Source organism: Neovison vison, chromosome 7, assembly GCF_020171115.1.
Source record: "Neovison vison isolate M4711 chromosome 7, ASM_NN_V1, whole genome shotgun sequence".
In the NCBI taxonomy this organism is placed as follows: domain Eukaryota; kingdom Metazoa; phylum Chordata; class Mammalia; order Carnivora; family Mustelidae; genus Neogale; species Neogale vison.
Window position 1 is genome coordinate 176931935 of NC_058097.1, and position 21886 is coordinate 176953820.

Sequence of the window (21886 nt, forward strand, 5' to 3'; positions counted from 1 at the left end):
CCACGTGCTCCAGAACTGTTGTTCTGTTTGGAGGTCTTTTAGTAGATAACTAAAATATATGATGGTTAATGTGTTTTCCAGCTGATTAGTTGATTTGATTCTAAACATAAATAAATTTGATTTTGCAAAGTAAAAGTTGCAGTTTAGACTAATTTATGTCATAGCACAAGATTATATTTACTAAGCCAGCACCCTACATTATCTTTATGATTTTTGCTAATATAAAAAGGCAACTATTATATGTGCTTTCCTTCTCAAAGAAACTTAGGTACTTCTTCTTTGCATTATTTCTGTAGTTCCTCTACACACACCCACACACACATGCACATGCACGCGCGTGCATTTTCTGTGTGTTTTTTATAGCTACTCTCTGGATCAGCTTCCAAAAACGGAAAGATAAAATTGGACTTCAGTGTCTCTTTACTTAATGAGATTTTAAATTCCATTTTCATTGTTAAAAGAAGAGACATAGGCTTGCAGGTACAAAACTAATATTTGATAAGGGCAAAATGAATGTCTTATTGTTGTAACTTCACCAATTATTTAGGTGAATGAGTTTTTTCAATTCTAGTATTACAAACCAATAAACAGATTGCACACATGCTTTATTTTTACCTAGCAGGAGACATAACAGTAATTACATGTAATACATAAATGCTAATTCCAGGCTTTGCTTTATGCGTGTGTGTGTGTCTTTGTGTGTGTGTGTGTGTGTGTGTACACATACATACACATATACATATAAAAGATCATACCTCTTGTTGCAGTAGCATTTGGTTTTTGATAGTATAAAAATTTGAATACTTTCTTTAAATTCTAGTTCATTCACACTATTATATATATGATTTTCCTCTGTTTTAGAAATAGCCATATTGTTGTGACTGTGCTTCGATCAGTTTTAAGGCATCAAGGTCTTAGAAAGTTCTAGGATTGCGAATATTATGATTTAAGAAAACTGTCACATTTTTAAATCACAGATGTTCAATAATGTGTCATTTTGTTTTCTTAGGAACTTCCTGCACCATTACTCGATGATAATTGTAAAAAAGATTTTGATGAAGATGTATGTAATCATAAAACACCAGACTCTAACATTAAGATGAAAATAGCTTGGCGTTACCAGTTATTACCCAAGATGGAGGCAAGTCAACATACAAACTATCTCTAAAATTTGCAAATCTATTTGTTTTCATTTTATAGAATCTTTTATAGTATACCTTTCATTCTTTAAATGCACTACAATGTATATTTTCTTATTTAAATAACTAGATATTTTATCAAGATGACATTTCTTTAAAAATAAAATTATGGCAAAAAAAATATTTTTACCAGAGTAGATTTCATTTCTTCCATAATTTCCATATAGAATCTTTTTTTTTTTTTTTTCATATAGAATCTTTTATTCTAGGATTGCAACCTCTCAGAGTAAGGAACTCATAAGCTATTTCTCTCCAGTTTGGTTACCTATAAATAATCAGCATAACTGGTAGTCCCTTGGAATTACTATTATCCCTATACATTTTCTATCATTGTATTTTTGAACTCAGCTGTCTGATAACCTCATCTGTCCAGGATAGACTAAGAGACAGAAAGTGAAAGGAAGATTTCTGTGAAAATGAATGTCAGTAAATCTGCTCATTAAACATTATGAACTCTGCTCCTGGTGAAGGCCCTGTTCATTTATTAGCTCCTTTATTTGATTATTCACTTATTCACCTTTCAGAACATTTTAATGTCTACCAGACATCATATTGGTAGAAAAGAGAGAAATTCTAATCTGAATAAGACACAATACCCATAGCCTATCCTTCTGTCTTCTACACTGACCTCACTCATACCTTCCCTAAGGAGAGATATGTTCGTTAACACTCCTTAACCGTAAATGCCTAATTTGGTATATTGTTTCCACTGCCTCCTTCTAAATGCATGGGAGACTGTCATTCATAAAACCCTTCTGCCAAGCCTAGACAACGCCTTAGAATTCTCTGCAGTGTTCTGGGTGGTCATTATCAGCTAATATGTGAGAATTAGTATGTGAGACGAAACCTATTTGTTATTATAAGCCTGCAATATGAAATACAAACTTCTTGTATATAAGATCTATACAACCTAACCCAAGCCTACCTTTTAGTCTCCTCCTATGTGAATATAAAATACTATATCCATCTGTCCTATAGAGTTATTCCTTATAAATTGCTTATATTTCTGCTAGTAATGCTTTTTACTTTCTTATTCACCAACTCAGCCTTCCCAAATGCAAATATTACTACTTGGACAGCTTTCCATACATAATTATCTAGTTTCTTATTTTTGTGTCCACAGCACTTAATGTATTTTAAAGTACTTCTAAGATTATTTTATATGTAATTGTTGGTATAACTCTTTTCTCCATCAGATAGAATTCTCTATGTAGGCAGAGAACCTGTTTTATTTTCTCCCATAGCTCCAATATCTATGTTAGTGCCCAGTACTCAATAAATATTTGATGTGTGATAAATGTATTTATACGTTTATACAGCCAGCAAATATTGAGTATTGCCTGTGTATTAAGTGTAAAATATGGTATAAAATTGTTCTAATTTCGATGGGAAAGCTATTTGAATAATGAGATTTTTAAGCTTGATTTAAATGACTGAACAAACTGCAGATGAAGGATATTTGCAACTGATAGAAGAAGGAATAAATTTTCCTTATATACAGCGAACTTTTAAAATGAATAAGGAATAACCTAACAACCTAATTTTTTTTATTAACATATAATTGATTATTTGTTTCAGGGGTACAGGTCTGTAATTCACAGTGCTTACCATAGCACTTACCCTCCCCAATGTCCATAACCCAACCCAATTTTTTAGAAAAATGGGCGGATATATGTGAAGGAAATTTAGCTGTCCCTTAAACATACAAACGCAGATGCCCAATTTCAGTTACAATAAGAGAAATGCAAATTAACACTGCACTGACCAGGGGCTCCTGGGTGGCTCAGTTGATTAAGCTTCTGTCTTCAGCTCAGGTTGTGGTCCCAGGGTCCTGGGATCAGGCCCCACATTGGGACAGCCCCTGAGCAGGGAGCTTCTCTCTCTGCTGCTCCCCGTGCATGTGCTCTCCTCCTCTCTCTCTTTGTCAAACAAATAAATAAAATCTTAAAAAAAAAAAAAAAATCTGTGTTGACCTGCCGGTTTTCTCTTAATAAGTTGTCAATAACCTAAAATGTTTGGTGAGACACTAAATTAGCAAGGGTGTGGAAAAACTAGTACTTTCTTGTACTTTGCTGGTGGAAATATAAATAGTATAATTTCTGTGGAGGGCGTTTGGTAGGTACTTCAGAATTACAAAAAATATTTACCCTTTGATCCTTTTGGGTATTTACATTATGAATCTATTTACTCATATGTAAAATAAACATATGATCTATTTATGTAGCATATTTTTAATAACAGGATTGGAAATAAACTAAGTATCCATCAGTAAGCCCTTGGTTAAGTAAATTACAGTATTTGTGTACAGTAGAATACTGTTACATGCGTATTAAAAAATACAGGGGAGCTCCGTAGTCAGTTTTTGTAGGCATAGCTTGGATGTGAAGGAGAACTGGATATAAGAGGGCAGATAAATGGAATTATTCTGTTTAGGAAAATGTCAGTAGAGTGATAGAGATTAAAACAGACAAGGAATGTAGGACTAGCCCTTGAGAACCCTAATGGCAAAGAACTTCATTCATGTCTTTGAGCTGATAATTTCATTTAAATTCCTGAGCTTAATGGTGACTCTTATAAAGAATGACTATATTCTTATTTTTCTTTTGGTTTGTTCTGAAAGAGTCAAAAAGAACAAAAGTTCTAAGTTAAATTTAGCTTTCTTTCAGAGACAATATGCCAGACCAGTTGTAGGCTATATAAATCACTCGTGTCTTGCATTTACTTTATTTTTATGCTAACCTCAGCTGTGTTTTAGTTTTCTCATTGGTCACTAACATTCTTCAGGTGAAATTGCCAGTGAAGATGCAAATAACTGAAACTTTAAGCCTTTTATTTTTTACTGCTTGTTAAAAAATCTGCTTAAAGTTGGGGCAAAAGTTCTTTGTTTCTTTTATTGTTTCTTTATATATTATAATTACGAGTGCTATTCCTGCCCCCTTTATATATAAGTCAGTAGTCCTTATTCCACTCTTCATTTTAGAGTGTGGTGTGCCTGCAGTTGTTTTGATTTCATCTATGGAAGTAAACTCCTCAGTGGTCACATATTAACACATAAACCCTGTGATCAGTTTTCAAAGTATACAGTGTGTTTAAAAATTGTGTTCTCACAGTGATCTTTCTGAGATGACTTACTCTCCCATTTTCTTGAGTTCTCCACTAAAATATCAATTAGGAATGTATTCTTTTCTCACTCTCTATAAAAAAGTAAAATCACTCTCTCATTTTTCTTCAGGGCACTTAATGGTCACCTACCAGATAATATCATCTATCTTCTCCTACTAGGCTGCCAGCTCAATGAAAGAAAGTGACTTCAAATCTCTTGCTTTACTGGCAAATAGTGTGCTCAATAATTAGTTATTGAATATGTGAATGAATGAATAATTTTTTTAATTTTTTTTTCAGTGTGAATGAGTAAATGAATTATATAGTAGCAAAACTGAGTTAAGTTACATTAATTAATACAAATAAAATAATGCTTATTTTGAATGTACTGTCCATGGTTAGATTTTTTAATTTATTAGTATTTATAAGTGAGCTCTTTCCAGTTGACAAAAATAGGATCTTATGACTTCTTTGCTTTCCTCGAAATGTCACCAGCATGTATATTTTCCTATCACAAAAATTTTACATATGAGGATTTGCCAAGACTGATAGCCTTCAGCTATCATCTACTTTATAAATCCAGATTTTACTTTGCCATTATTAGTTTAAAAACAACAAAACAACCCTGGGTTTTCTGTGTCCTACCTGGGACAAAATATTGTTAAAACTCTTATGACTAAAGATTAAACAAGTAGTCTGAAGCTAGCTATGTCATTTATCAGAGATAGCTTTTACTCTGAGTTTTACTATAAGTTGCCACGAGTTCCCCACTTGGGGAATACAAAAAAGGGTAAGAATATACACACCTAAGTCAGTAATTGTAGCTCAGTAAAGGATAGAGCAGTGCTGCTTCCAGTTGGAGAGGTGTGTAGTTTTAAGAAGGCCCCCTTCCCTTGGCCTGTGATTTTGATTCTCTCTCTTAGGTAGGTCTGCTTTTTCCCCCCCTATCCAATCATCAAATCCTATTCCCTTTCACCCAACGAATTGGTAGCTTACAACATATGCTGAGACCTAATTTCTTCAATATTATATAGTTCTATTACCAAAGCCTTCGATGGTTCCAGCACTTAGGGTATGTATTAAATCTTTATTATATTAAATCCTCATTACACTTTGGCTTTCTTAGTGGTTCAGCCGCAATAATCCTACTGATTGATGTGTGCATATTGCAGGTTGACAACAAATACCATTTTTCAAATGAGGTAATGTATTTACAAAGGATAGTGATAGATCTTCTGATTCTCTAGTGAATCATGATATAATAATTAATATCATTTAGGTAGTGCTTTACAATTACAAAATATTCATTGCCAGTGTTGCATTAGGTTCTCACAACAAGCCTAACAAAATAGTTGTTATTGGTGGTTGAACTGAGGCTCAAAGTGGTTAGTTAACCATTTGGGTTCTTGCTTTCTGTTATGCCATACTGAGAAACAAGAAATGATAACAGTAATAAGAAAATGTCTTATTTAGATTGTTTATTTGGTGTGCAGCTTTTGTCTGAACGTTTTGTTTCTTTCTAACATACTGGAGGTGAGGGATGGTATTATTTCATTTTTCTGTGTTCCTTCTGGTCCCCCATCAGAGTTCATTTTTCCATATCATAATACATTTTTACTGAACCATTCCATTATTCTCTGTTCCACAGTTGACAAAAGTAAAGGTTAGTCTGTAACTGTGAAACAGAAGTTTTCATAATATAAAACTAAAGCAACATGTTCTTATTAAACTGAGTAATTGATGACATGTTGATTTATTTAATGCATCTTTTTTGTGGAGTTGATATTTTTTCTTAGAGTATTATCAGACTTAAAGCATTAGTTATCGTTTTTCAGAGGGAATATTTGAAGTCTTTGTTTTATAAATCTAAGCCTCAAAAGATTTCACATTATTTTTAAAAATCTGATTATATTTTAATGCATTTGTGTTTGGGTACAAAATTTTTTTTCCTGTAAGGGTATATTTATTTTTCTAGTTTCATTTTTATTGAAGGATTAAAGCTTTTCATCATTAATAAAATTTATAATGTCTACCTTGTGAATATTTTAGTTGCCATATTTAATCTTAATTTCTAAAAAAAAATAATAACTTAATTGTAACAAGAAAATCTTCCAAATTTTATTCTTATATTTTAATGAATTATTTGTGTTTTATATGTAAACTGTCACAGCATGAAATCAATTTTCTGCCTTGATTCATCCCAAATCTGAGATTTCTATCACATTAATATTATAATTAGAAACAGTAATAGAGACGGCAACTTAAAAAGCATACTTTGCTTCTTGGCAATTTAGCATATTTCTCGGAGTGCCCAAGACTTCAAGAACCTTCAGTGCACTAATAAATTTATTAACTCAAACTTAAAAGAAGTGAAAAGTCTCTTTCTTTCTCTCTCCCCATGGCCAGTCTGCTAAAATAGATTATTCATGCTTATTTGATTCAGGTAGGCTTTTGCAAGCTTCCCTACTAGGCCTGGGAATGTGGTACATTGAGGCCTTTTCAGAGGCTTCTGACATAGACCAAGCTTTTATTGCATGGTGTTTTATTATTACCAAATCCTAGTCTCCACCCAGTTTGTAGGCACTCTGCTTATTCTTTTGAATCAGGAAAGGTTATCACCTACCTTAATCCATGGAGCAGTGTGGATTAAGGACACCAGTGTGCCCCAGGATTCTCAAAGAGGATCCTGGAAACTTCTTGTTTCTTCTTTTTTGCTTGTCTTTACTAAATTCTATTGGGCCTTAGGAGGATTTGCATCTGAAATGGGCAACCTGGTGTTTTTCTCAATGAAGACATCAGATCAAAGTTCAGTTAGTCAAGGCCTTTCTAAAACATTAAGGGGGCTTGGACTTACACAATAAAAAGATGAGCTCTAGCAGAGATTGCAGTAAAAACATTCTGAACTATAATCCGGATAAAGAATAGATTATAGGCCAAAGAACAGACCTTGTTTAAATTGCTTTATACTAATAACTTTACATTTAAAAACTTTACCCTATTTTTTAGAAACGTACTTTAATGTTTCATAATTTGTTAGTACTGCCATGGTAAATAGATAAATCATGTTTTAGGAACCATACTTGTATATATATTGTATTGAAAATATTAGGTTGAGCTGATTGGTCTCTTTCGTTATTGACAACAAACAGTATCTTATGGAGGGGTAAGCAGTCATTTTACCTAGAAAATAAATGCCAAACCCACAGACTCTAAATCTGAGAGTACTGTTTCTATTAGACTTAATATTTTTTATTCTTTGTTACTGTATAATTTGATGTTGGTAGGCATCCAATTTAAGAATATTAATCCTTTAAATCTTACAATTCAAAGATTTAGTGTCAAGGAAATGTCTTTATCTAAATTACAAAGTTGGCAGTTACTTAGTTAAATAAATTAAGAACTCACTCCATATAGTTCTTCAGTTTCTGCAAATTATCTGCAGATTATCTGTTTTGTTGAATGTTCTGAAATTTGTCTGTAGTATTCAGGACAGTGAAAATTATGTAAATTTAGATTAGAAACTATTAGAAATTATTGCCAATCTGTTAGTAGTTCAACTTTGGACAGAGGTATATATATTTCTAATGTATTGAATCAGCACAGAGTCCATTCAAAGCAATATAATGAGAATGTTCTGTTACTAGGCCTTTACTATCCTGTGTAAATAAATTCAACATCAATAGCTACTAGAGTTTCTTATGAGAAGGATGATTTGTTGGAGAAATAGGTAATGGCACAAAAGAGGAAGTATCTATGAACTAATGATTATGTCAGGTTTCTGGTTTATCTAATATTATTTGTATGCATTCTCCCTCTTTAGCACATGCCTTTAGCACAGGTCCCAATGGGAGTACCCCAACATATTTTATACTATAAGTTTAATTTTAAATTTGTAAGAAATTTTGAATATATATACACACTGTCTCGTGAGAATTTAATTTTTAAATGATGCTCAGTTTAATGTATTTAAATAGCTAGTTTCTTTTGGGCCCCTCACCAATGATTTCATTGGCTTAAGTTTTTATTAGTTCTTAGCAATTTCATATTTAATTTGTCATTGAAACCTGTAACCTTTAAAAAACAATTAATACATGTATATTAATTTTTTTTAACTTGGGAAGATTTACAGTAAGAAAAACAAAGAGGTATTTGAATTCTTATCAAATTTGATAAGAGAAACATGAGAGAGGAAAAGGTTGATTTCTAAGTCATTGTTTAAAATAATAAAAGTTGTATGCTTCTTTGAAATTTAATAAGTCTGTGTATATCAGCTCTTCCTATCAGCATTAAAATGCTCAGATATATCATATTTTGCTGAATGCAGTTCAAAAACATTGTAGTTTTAAAAAAATTAATTTTTTTAACAATCAATATGGATTTTCTTAACAGTCTGGACCAGTCTCTTCTTCAAGATTTGGTCACTATTATGATGCATCAAAAAGGATGCCACAAGAACTAATTGAGGAATCAAAATGGCATGGATTTTTCTTTCCAGAAAAATTATCTTCAACTCTTACTACAGAACCACGGTAAGTGAATGACTCCATTCTAATTTCACAGGTTAACAGAATTCATTTTTACCACACTCTTTAAAATAATGCATAACCAAAGAACATACCCTAATAATAAATGTTTTCTATATAACATGTAACTGTAATCATGCATATGTTTCATACTATTTCTTTATATGTGGTTTTCTTTTTCTGGTCCTGTATCTCTTGGAATTGCTGTTATTCTTAATTTACAGTTTGAAAAGTAATAATACCTGCTGTTCTTATATTCAAGAAAATGTGGAATAGTTTTTATATCAAGGTCTTTTAGCCCTAAATGCAGATAGATATCTAAATACTACTGATTGATAATAGAGCAGTGAAAATGGTATGATGTACTGCTGTTTTTCAGTAAGTGTTCTATCAAAAAGTAAACAGAAAGTGTTAGTTTCCCAATATTTTATTTCTTAAGGCTTTCTACTTCTAGTAAAATTATTCTGTAAATACAGCAATCTGTATTTTTTTAGGTTACCTTCAAAGAATTCAGGGGTCTTTTGAGTTTAACAATGAAGTGTTTTAAATATTAAACAAACACAACATGTTTATAGTGCAACTGATTTTATTAAGGCAAAACTCTGAAAATTACAGTACTTAACATTGAATAATTTATAGTGTTAAGAATATATAATTTCAATTCTGGCTGCCATTGAGTCAAGGAAAGTAATCCATGGAGTAGGTTGTAGCCTCTCTTTTCTTTCATCTTGTAAAACCATTATTTTCAAAGTGAGATGAGTTATTCCATGGAGATTTAATAGACAAGAAATTGGGAACTGAAATGACTTACAAATCCATAGAGTCTCTTTCCAGGAATATTACTTGAGAATTTAGTGAAGACTATCCTATTTATTGTTACTAAATCTCTTTCAGAAAATAAAAAATATTCCCTTCATTATGGTTTCTCCATTCTATGGCTTGAGACTTACCGAAAGTGGTGCTTTGATGTTGTCTTAGTGTTACCACCAACCGTTAATGAATGACTGCTGCGTGTGTCGGTCACTCCACTACCTATTACATTGGTTACCTAGCGCAATCCTTGTATGAACCTTAACAAAGTGTATATTCCCATTATCCAGAAGATACTGAAATTCACAGAAGTTATTTATTTGAGGCTCAACTATTAAGTGACAGAACCAGGATTAACCCAAATCAGATCCCTCTCTTTTTGCTTTACTGCTTCAAGAGACATTGCTGTCCTTTGCCTTTACCTTCCTATCTTATGAAGGAAAGAGCACTAATAAAGAAATAAAAAAAGAAATCTGAGTTCTGACTGTCAGTCCTACTGTTAACCTTAGGAAATGCCCTTAAATTCAGTGAAAATGAATATCCTGTGAAAAATTAGGGTAGAGGGATACCTTTTGTCCTACTTACATCACTAATATTTTGTTAAGTTTGAATGATTATATTGATTATACTTAATCAATATATCAATACTATTAATTTTTGCCATTTCCTAAACCAAACATACATATACTTTTATGGCTTTGAAAACAACTTCTTGATTTCTCAAGCAGTAGATGGTGGAACCCAAATTCAAAGTCAGTTCTTTCTAACTCAGAATTCTGTGTTAGCTATAATGCTACATGGCCTCCATTCCTGGAGTACTTAAGGAAATAAAAGAATGTAAAATGTTCATTAAGTGTATGTAAGTAAACAAAAAAATGTGGTGTTACTTTTGTAATTAATAAAATGTTTTAAGAAAAAACTTTTAAGCCCCAAAGAACAAGGTTTTTGTTCATTCAGTCATTAACTAAAAGAAAGAGGGAATAAACATTTGTTGAATAGCTTGTTCCATGTCAGACACTGTTCCAGGCATTTGACCATGGGATATCTTATCTAATCCTTCCACAACCCTCCAAAGGAAGTAATATTATCTTCATTTTTTAGGAGCTTGATGTCAGAGACTGATACTAAATACCTTTCCCACTTTCTCAGGCTGTTAGTGACAGTCTCTGACCTAAACCCAAGTCTTCAAAACCTCTGCTTATATTCTGGGCCAGGCTGCCTCTGTTTGCTGTTGTAGTAAATGTGTAGCACATGAAACCAGGAGCCAGGAAAAACTACACCTAGATCAGCCATGAGAATATAGTCCATAGTTTTTAAAATATGTTTCTTTTTTCAGAGTGTGCTTTGAGAACTAGCAGTTTTACACAGAATAGGAAAATTTATAGATTTTAATTATCAAGGCAATATTTCATTTCATAGCAGTTAACTGATAATTCATTTATTTCATATAAAACTTAAATGCTTAATTAAATGTAATTAAACTTTAAACATGTAATTAAATTAATTTTGAAAATGAGTACTTACCATGTGAGATTTAATTTATGAAAAGCATGTGCTCATTTCACTAAAATGAACTTTACTGGTTCATTTATAAAACAATAAAGCTAAACTTTACAGTTGTCTATACTTTTCCTATAATTAAGACTAGAGGATATAGCTGTGTCTCACTAGCATATAGTATATAATTTCATATATTCCAAAGGCACTGTTGAAACATAGTTTCTTTTATGGTGAGAAAAACTGGAGGTCATTTAAAATTTGCATTAACTAATTTAAAATTGTTAGCAGGTATGCCTATAGGAATGTTCGTATATACAATTTAAACTTTCAAATTAAAGTCTGGCTATAAAAACCTAAGAAGTATCACTCTAATATTGCAAGATAGTTTTGTTTCAATATTTCATTGTCATAAATCAGATAATCTGAATTACAGAACAGTGATAGGAAAAATGATTTTGAGAATAATTCTGCAATCCAAGATTTATTTACTTTGGTGTTGTTTTGAATTAAGCTTTGCTAACAGGTATGCAAGGACAGTTCTGTTGTCCTTAGGAAAATAATGCTGATCTTCAGGGTACTAATAGTATCTCAGCTTTCTTATTTATTAACAAATCTACTAACACACTGCTTAACCTGCTGTTTAAACTGAATTATTTATGGTCTGCCCAATGCTTCCCCCTGCCCAAATTTATATGTTGAAGCCCAATGTGATGGTGTTTGGAAATGAGGCCTTTGGGAGAGAATTAGAGTTGGATGAGGTCGTGACATTAGGACCGTGGTCTGATAGGATTGGTGGTGTTCTTAAAAAGAGGGAGAAATATCCAGCTTCTTCTCTTTCCTTGAGCACAGGTACATGAAAGGCCATGTGAGCCACACAGCAACAAAGTGGCCATCTGTAACCCAACAGGAGAGTTCTCACCAGATACCAAACCTCCTAGCACCTTGATCTTAGATTTCTAGTCTCCTGAAATTGAATAAAATTAATCCTTGTTGTTTAAGCCACTCAGTCTGTGGCCATTTTGTTATAGGAGCCCAAGCCAATTGATAAACCCACTATATTATAAAAGGTTACTTTTTTTAATACAACAGATCTTCAATGTTGAGTTTATATACAGATGGTAGTGAATGAATGATTTTGTTTTGAGATGTTTCTTTGAAATTCGAGATTTTATTTTTACATAGAGATCCTAAAAATGGTTAGTAGTTTCTTATATTAACTAAAAGTTTTGTATTAATTACATTGAATGAACCAAATTCTGAAAGAACTAGTTACCATTTTAGAAGACTTTCTAGGAGAAAATCAAAAGAAAGAAGATAAGAATTTTACTTAAGATTTTAGAAGTCATTACTTTTCCTTATTTTGCCAAGTCTGTTTACCACTTAAATGGAACATCTGTATGAGCCTTCTGTAATATTTTCCTAGACAAATTATAGTTACGATCCTCCATACATTCCTACTTACTTTTGTTCATACTCAGCCAGAACATTTAGCATATTGCGCTGTAATTATTTGTCCTGTTTCCATTTTTATCTTCCCTCTCAAGCAGTGGAAATCCTTGAGGAAAGGGGTTTATGCTATCTTCATCTCTTTATTCATGAATCTAGGACACAGGTGTTGACAGTTGATGAACTAATGATTCAATGCACAAAGTATAGTAATAACTCATATTAATGGTAGCCTTGTTTGTAGCTCAAAGATATAGTGGGCAAAAACTAATAACTGAAACATAGCCATGTAAGAGTATATTTTATCTCACCAGGCTAAAACATTGACATTTGGCATCGCAGAGCCCAGTGCTATTAAGAAAGAAGAATCCATCTAAAAAAGCACAGGGCTAAAGAATGAATCTATTGCCTGGGCTACCTGTTATGAGTGGATCCCTTTGAGAATTTAGTTTTACCTTTTCTGGAGTGGAGAAGTAGAGCTCTAATGAGATGAGAAAGACAAGTATAGCAATGGCACCACCAACTAGGACACATTATCTTAAACTCGAAACAGTACTATATTCTGATTTTGATAATTGTGCAATGATTATGTGCAAGATGTTAACATTAGGGGAAGCTGGGTGAAGGGTATATGGAGTGCTCTGTACTATTTTTGAGCCTTTACTTTTTATTTCAAAGTAAAAGGTTAAAACACAGGATTATATGGTACCAGGCTATTAAAAGGAATTAGTAGAGATGTATTAAATATATGTATATATTTTTTTAATTTCGAAAATACAGATCTCTTACACTGAGAAACAGAGAGCCATCGTATATTTAGAAGGTACAATTAGAAACTCATGACAAAGGAATTTTGCAAGAGAACTTCTAGGTAGGACTAAAGGTTCAGAACAGGAGTATGCTAAATCCTTATTATTATGAATTATTAAGAGGATTCAAAATGAATAACATATTAATACAAATCTTAGAGCTGAGTGCAAAGCAAGGTGTAAATGTTGGAAATGAGTTTGCTAATTGGCAAAGGAAAGAGCACTAATAAAGTTGTGGTGATATGATTAAAGTAAAAATAGTGATATGATTAAAGTATAGTGATATGATTAAAGTAAAAATATATCTAGGATGCCTGGGTGGCTCAGTTGGTTGAGCGACTGCCTTCTGCTCAGGTCATGATCCTGGAGTCCCAGGATCGAGTCTGCATTGCTCTCTGCTCAGCAGGGAGTCTGCTTCTCCTTCTGACCCTCCCCTTCTCGTGGCCTCTCTCTCTCTCTCTCTCTCTGTTTCTCTGTCATTCTCTCTCTTTCAAATAAATAAATTTTTCAAAATCTTTTTAAAAAATCTAAAAATTTTGAGAGAAAACTATTAATCCTAAACCTCATTTTAACCAATGAAAAAGAAATTACTTGCTTATATGTTTGCCTTTCTTCTTTTTCTGTCCTCCAAGGGGGCCTTTGGATATGCAAAAATTAGTTGCTCATCCTGGCATCCTATCTTCATTGGTATGCATTTGTTTCATTACTTCCTTCCTAAGTTCTGCATTCCTAGTCCCAGTTATTGTCCCCTAGGTTTACTCTCTGTTATTAATGCAACATTATAATTAATCCTTCCAAATTTTATTCTTCCTTCAATTAGGTAATCTTAGGCCTTTGACTCCTCTCTTTCACTCCCTACATCCAACATATCAGCAATTCCTGAAATTTTAATTTTTTTAAAATTTTTATTTAAATTTCAGTTAACATACAGTGTAATATTACTTTCAGGCATACAATACAGTACTGAACACTTCCGTACAATACCCAGTGCTCATCACAGCAAGTATACTCCTTCATCTTTATGACATTTTAACCCATTCCCCCACCCACCTCCCTTCTGGTAACCATCATTTGTTCTCCATAGTTAATATAACACACACACACACACACACACACACACACACACACCCATATCTTCTTTATCCATTCTTCAGCTGATAGAAACTTGGCTGTTTCCATAATTTGGCTATGGTAGATAACGCTTTTATAAAATCAGGGTGCATGTATCCCTTTGATTAGTATTTATAAATTCTTTGGGTATATAGCTAGTAGTACAATTGCTGGATCATAGGGTAGCCCTATTTTTAACTTTTTTTGACATTTTAATATTTTTTCATTTTATTTTATTTCTTTTCAGTGTTGCAAAATTTATTGTTTATGCACCACATCCAGTGCTCCACTCAATACATGCCCTCCCTAATCCCCACCACCAGGCTCACCCAACCCCTCATCTCCCTACCCTCCAAAACCCTCGGTTTGTTTCTCAGCATCCACAGTCTCTCATGGTTTGTCTTCCCCTCTGATTTCCCCCAACTCCCTTCTCTCCTTCTCCCAATGTCCTCCGTGTTATTCCTTATGCTCCACAAGTAAGTGAAACCATATGATACTTGACTCTCTCTGCTTGACTTATTTCACTCAACATAATCTCTTCCAGTCCCATCCATATTGATATAAAAGTTGGGTATTCATCCTTTCTGATGTAGGCATAATACTCCATTGTATATATGGACCATATCTTCCTTATCCATTAGTCCAGGGAAGGGCATCTTGGTTCTTTCTACAGTTTGACAATGTGGCCATTGCTTCTATGAACATTGGGGTACAGGTGGCCCTTCTTTTCACTACATCAGTATCTTTGGGGTAAATACCCAGTAGTGCAATTGCAGGGTCATAGGGTAGCTCTATTTTTAATTTCTTTTTTTTTTTAAGATTTTATTTATTTATTTGACAGACAGAGACTACAAGTAGGCAGAGAGGCAGGCAGAGAGAGAGGAGGAAGCAGGCTCTCTGAGGAGCAGGGAGCCCAATGCGGAGCTCGATCCCAGGACCCTGAGATCACGACTTGAGCCGAAGGTAGAGGCTTTAACCCACTGAGCCACCCAGGCGCCCCTCTATTTTTAATTTCTTAAGTAATCTCCACACTGTTTTCCAAAGTGACTGCACCAGCTTGCCTTCCCACCAACAGTGTAAGAGGGTTCCCCTTTCTCCACATCCTCTCCAACACTTGTTGTTTACTATCTTGTTAATTTTGGCCATTCTAACTGGTGTAAGGTGGTATCTCAATGTGGTTATTCAAGAACCTCCATACTATGTTCCAGAGTGGCTGCACCAGTTTGCATTCCCACCAACAGTGTAAGAGGGTTCTCCTTTCTCCACATCCTCACCAACACCTGCTGTTTCTTCTGTTGTTGATTTTAGCCATTCTGACAGGTGTAAGGTGATATCTCATTATAGTTTTGATTTGTATTTCTCTGATTATGAGTTATGTTGAGCATCTTCATGTGTCTGTTGGCCATCTCTTTGTCTTCTTTAGAGGTGTATGTTCATGTCTTCTGCCCATGTCTTAATTGGACTATTTGGGCTTTGGCTCTTGAGTTTTAGAAGTTCTTTATAGATTTTAAATACTAACCCTTTATCAGATATGTTATTTGCAAATATCTTTTCCCATTCTGTAGGTTGCCTTTTAGTTTTCTTGATTGTTTCCTTCACGTGCAGAAGCTTTTCATTTTGATGAAGTCCCAATAGTTTATTTTTGCTTTTGTTTCCCTTACCTCAGAAGACATATTTAGTGAGAAGTTGCTATGGCCAACATCAAAGAAGTTACTGCCTGTGTTCTCCTCCAGGCATTTATGGTTTCATGTCTCACATTTAGGCCTTTCATCATTTCATTTTTTTGTTTGTGTAATAAAGTAGTCAAGTTTCATTGTTCTGCATGTTGCTATCTAATTTTCCCAACATGATTTGTTGAAGAGATGGTCTTTTTCCCATTGCGTATTCTTTCCTGCTTTGTCAAAAATTCATTAACCATGTAACTATGGGTTTATTTTTGGGTTTCCAATCAGTTCCTTTGACCTGTGCATCTCTTTTTATGTCCATACTCTACTGTTTTGATCACTATAGCCTTGTAATATAACTTGAGTCTGGAATTGTGACACCTCCAGCTTTGCTTTGCTTTTTCAAGGTCCCTTTGGCTATTCTGGGTATTTTGAGGTTCCATACAAATTTTAGGATTATTTACTCTAGCTCTGTGAAAAATGCTGTTGGTATTTTGATAGTAAATGCATTGAATTTGTAGATGGCTTTGGGTAATAGAGAAATTTTAATATTAGTTCTTCCAACACATGAGAATGAAATCTCTTTCCATTTCTTTGTGTCATCTTCAATTTCTTTCATCAGTTTTTATAGTTTTCGGAATACAGGTCTTTCATCTCTTTGGTTATTTTATTGTGTTATTTTATTTAGTGCAACTGTAAATGGGGTTGATTCCTTAATTTTTCTTTCTGCTGCTTCATTATTGGTGTATAGAAACACGACACATTTTTATACATTGATTTTGTATCCTGTGAGTTTACTGAATTCATGTATCAGTTCTAGCAGGGTTTTTTGTGCAGTATTTTGGGGTTTTGTATATAATAGCATGTTTTGCAAATAGTGACAATTTGACTTCTTCCTTGCTGACTTGGATGCCTTTTTATTTTTTGCATTTTTCAGACTTTTTTGGTGTGTGTGTGTGTGTGTGTGTGATCTGATTACTGTGGCTAGGACTTCCAGTGCCATGTTAAATAACAATGGTGAGAGTGGACATCCCTGTCTTGTTCCTGATTGTAGAGCTTTTTACCCATTGAGGATGATACTAGATGCGGGTTTTCATCCATGGCCTTTATTATTTTGAGGTATGTTCCCTCTAAGCCTACTTTGCTGAGGGTTTTTATCATGGATGGATGCTGTATTTTGTCAAATGCTTTATCTGCATCTATTGAAATGATTATATGGTTCTTTTCTTTTATTAACCCGGTGTATCACTTTGATTAATTTGTGAATATTGAACCAACCTTGCAATCCAAGAATTAATCCCATATATTCATGCTGAATGGGGTTTTAAATATATTGCTGAATTCTGTTTGCTAATATTTTATTGAGAATTTTTGTGGCCTTGTTCATCTAGGATATTGACCTGTAGTTCTCTTTTTTAGTGGAGTCTTTATCTGTTTCTTTTTTAAGATTTTATTTATTCATTTGAGAGAGAGAGAGAATGAGAGCATGAGCAGGGGGAGGGGCAGAGGAAGAAGCAGACCCCCTGCTGATCAGGGAGCTCAATGTGGGACTCGATCCCAGGACTCCAGGATCATGACCTGAGCTCCAGGCAGTTGCTCAACCAATTGAGCCACCCAGGCGCCCCCCCCCGCCTTTTTTTTATAAACATATAATGTATTATTAGCCCCAGGGGTACAGGTCTGTGAATCGCCAGGTTTATACACTTCACAGGACTCACCATATCATATACCCCCATCAATGTCCATAACCCCACCAACCTCTCCCTACCCCCCTACCCCTGGTCACCAGGCACCCCTTTATCTGGTTTTGGTATCAGGGTAATGCTGGCCTCTTAGAATGAATTTGTAAGTTTTCTTCCCTTTTCTTTTTTTGGAATAGTTTGAAAAAAATAGATATCAGAGAAAATCTTTAGAAACAACAACAAAATAAGAAATAAAACTAGTGACTCCCATCAAAAGATATAGAGTGTCATGATGGATGAAAAAACAAAACCCATCTATATGCTGCCTACAGGAGACTTATTTTGGACCTGCAGATTGAAAGTGAAGGGGTAAAGAAACATTTATCATGCAGATTGATGTCAAAAGAAAGCCTTAGTAGCAATACTTACATCAGACAGACTAGACTTTTAAACAAGGACCTAAAAAGAGACAAATAAGGGTGTTATATAGTCATAACGGGGACAATCCAACAAGAAGATATAACAGTTGTATTTGTGTACCCAACATGGGAGCACCCAAATATATAAAATAATAACAAACATAAAGGAGCTAGTTGATAATAATACAGTAATAGTAGGGGAATTTAACACTCACTTACATCAATGGACACATCATCTAAACAGAAAACAAACAGGGAAACAATGGCTTTGAATGACACACTGCACCAGATGGATATAACAGATATATTTATATATATTTAGAGTGTTCCACCCTATATTTAGAATGTTCCACCCTAAAGCAGCAGAATACACATTCTTTTCAAGTGCACATGGGACATTCTCCAGAATAGATCACATATTCAGTCACAAATCAGGCCTTAGCAAATACAAAAAGTCTGAAGTCATACCATGCATCTTTTCTACCCCCAGTGCTATGAAACTAGAAGTCAACCAAATCAAAAAATTGGAAACACCACAAATACATGGAGGTTAAACAGCATAATACTAAACAGTGAATGGGTCAACCAGGAAATCAAGGAAGAAATTTTAAAAATACATAAAAACAAATGAAAATGGAAACACAACAGTCTAAAACCTTTGAGATGCAGCAAAAGCAGTCCTAAGAGGGAAGTATGTAAAAACACAGGTCTACCTCAAGAAGCAAGAAAAACTTCAAATAAACAACCTAATCTTACATGTAAAGGAGCTGGAAAACAACAGCAGCAACAGCAAAGGAACCCTAAAACCAGCAGAAGGAAGGAAATAATAAAGATCAGAGCAGAAATAAAGGCACCTGAGTGGCTCAGTCAGTTAAGCATCAGCATTCAACTCAGATCATGATGTCAGGCTCCTGGGATCAAGCCCCACATCAGGTTCTCTGCTCAGCAGGGAGCCTATTTCTCCATCTCCCTCTGTCTGCCACTCCCCCTGTTTGTGCTTGTGTTCTCTCTCTCCCTCTGTCAAATAAATAAATAAAATCTTTTTAAAAAGAGATCAGAGCAGAAATGAATGATACAGAAACCAAAAAACAAACAAAGTAATAAAACAGTTCAATGAAACCAGGAGTTGGTTCTTTGAAAAAATTAATAAAACCAATAAGCCCCCTAGCCAGACTTATCAAAAAGAAAAGAGAATGGACCCAAATAAACAAAATCACAAATGATAGAGGAGAAATAACAAGCAGTACCATATAAATATAAACAGTTATAGGAGAATAATAAGAAAAAGTATATGCCAACAAATCAGACAAACTGGAGGAAATGGATAAATTCCTAGGCACATATAAACTATCATAACTGAAACAGGAAGAAATAGAAAACTTGAACAGACCCATAACCAGCAAAGAGATGTGGTCAGAAATTAAACAACTCCCAACAAACAAAAGTCCAGGACCAGGTAGCTTCACAGGTGAATTCTACCAAACATTTAAAGAAGAGTTATTTTATTTTAATTTCATTAACTTAAATGTAAGAAACCATATGTGACTTGGTTTACTTCATTAGTACAGTTTTACAACAAAAGTCAGCTCTTTTCACTCCTCTGGCTCGAACCCTCCAATACTTCCAATCTCATTCAGAAAAATCAACCCACATTCTAGGGGCACCTGGCTCTAGGTCAGGCACCTAACCTACTCAGTCAATAGAGCACATGACTCTTGATCTTGGGGTTGTGGGTTTGCATCCCATGTTGGATGCAGATTTTAATTTAAAAAAATCTTTAAAAAAAAGAAAAACTGTTCTATAGCAACATCCAGAATAATAAACCTACATTCTAACAGAGATCCTATAAGGCCCAGGACCCTCGCCTAATCTGATTTCTTTGCTGTCATCAGAGTTGGGGAAAGAGTAAAGGGAGTATCAAGAATGCTTTCCAGGTTTCAGAAAACAGAATTAGGATGGTGTCATTTACTGCTGTAAAAAACATATCCTGCAGTTTTTATTGGAACACATTTTCTAATGGGTACACTTTCTGTGAACCTGAGCACCTTTAATGAGCCTAGCATAATACTCAACTCTAGATTCATTGTAGTAAACAAAGCCGCTGATAATTTTGACCATGTGTAGTGTTTTTAGTCTAGTGAGAATGCCCACAATTTTTAAAGTCAAATAAATAAATATATATGTCATTAAGAGTTATGATAAGTAATACAAGCAAAAAGAACATTCCACAAGTTATATCGGGGTAAGGGGATCTGCTTTGAGTTATTCAGGATTGCCTCTCTGAAGAAGCATTTGAGCTGAGATTTGAAAATAAGAAAACCATTCTACAAAGGGCAGTAGCCAAGAAATATTCTGCAGGGAGCAGCAAGTGTGCTAAGAAATGAAAGACTTAGTATACTCAAGGACCTGAAAGGCCATGTTGGTGAAAAGAATAATGAGATGAGCTAGAAGAAAGGTGAGTTCAGAGAGATAGGCAGAGGTCATATAATTCTGTTAAGAAATTTGTTCATAAGGAGGCAGAGAAAAAACAGTAAGTGGAAGAGGTTTGGGAAGCAAGAAGTTTTTGCTGTTTTGTTCTGTTTTAATGTGAATAAGAAAAATTGAATAGCGAGGGAATGGATGGCGATTAGAAGAGGAAATAGTGATTTCTAGCTGTATAACATTGGGCAAATTGCTAAACAATTTGGCAGAATTCGTAAGCTACTCTTGACCACTAAGATGTCTAACATTTCCTCCACTGGAGGGAAGGAGGGAAAAGTAGAAGACAACAATGTAGATGCAAACAAATAGGTTTTTAAAGTTGAAGGCAGGGTCTTGAGTAGTGTTGAAGATATGGACTGAGATTGTTTCTTTACTCAGTGAATAATAGGCAGCGTCATCTGCTGAGAAACAGTGACTTACCTCTTAGGAGTTTGGGTTAAGTGAGAAGGGTTGAAATGGTTGTTTTATGGAGTAGAAAAATATACCTACTAGAGAAGTATCAAATATTTAAGGTGGTACAGTCTGTTAGATTGTACTTTCTTGCCTCTCTGCTAAGATTCCTGGTGTAGGCAGGATTCAAGTTTTGAGGGGTACAGGCAACAAGAGTTTAAGATATTAAACATAGTAAATGATGGATTACAAACTAGAGCTAAGAAAATGAAGACAACTGCTATTGCTATATGAGGAGAGAGAGAAGGGATAGTGGACTGGTGGTGGACTTCCTAGCCTCAATAGTGGAGGGAAATGAACAAAGCAATTACCAAGATCAGAAGTGTTGGTTGAGAATAAGACGTTTGAATTAGGACTGTAGACCAGGTACAGTGTCTTCAACTGATAGGGAAAATGTCCAGAAGTTTGATAAAGACAGCACCTTAAAGGGGGAATGATTGGGATTGGTCAGACATAAGAAAACATGAATTTTGTTTATTTGTTTTTGCCAGAAAATGGAGGAGGAGGAGTGGTTTGAAAGTAACATTGGGAAAAAGGATACCAATCACATCTTTCAAATACTGAGGAAAGGAGTCTAAGCTTCCGCTTTATTTATTTAGGTTCAAGTGCCCACTACCTTCCAAGGGAAATATCCTTTGGAGGGTGGTGGGCACAGTGTCTTTTATTAAGGTCTGTGGCTGATGCTGGTTGC

The 21886-nt window shown here is 34.3% G+C and overlaps 1 protein-coding gene across 1 annotated transcript in view; it reads left to right on the forward strand.

Moving 5' to 3' along the window:
- Positions 1-21886, forward strand: part of ELP4 (elongator acetyltransferase complex subunit 4) — a 242755-nt gene that overhangs the window by 54581 nt on the left and 166288 nt on the right. The window contains exons 4-5 of the mRNA XM_044259021.1: positions 1010-1141; positions 8691-8830. Coding sequence (XP_044114956.1) covers positions 1010-1141; positions 8691-8830 — 272 coding nt within the window. The remainder of the gene's footprint in view (positions 1-1009; positions 1142-8690; positions 8831-21886) is intronic.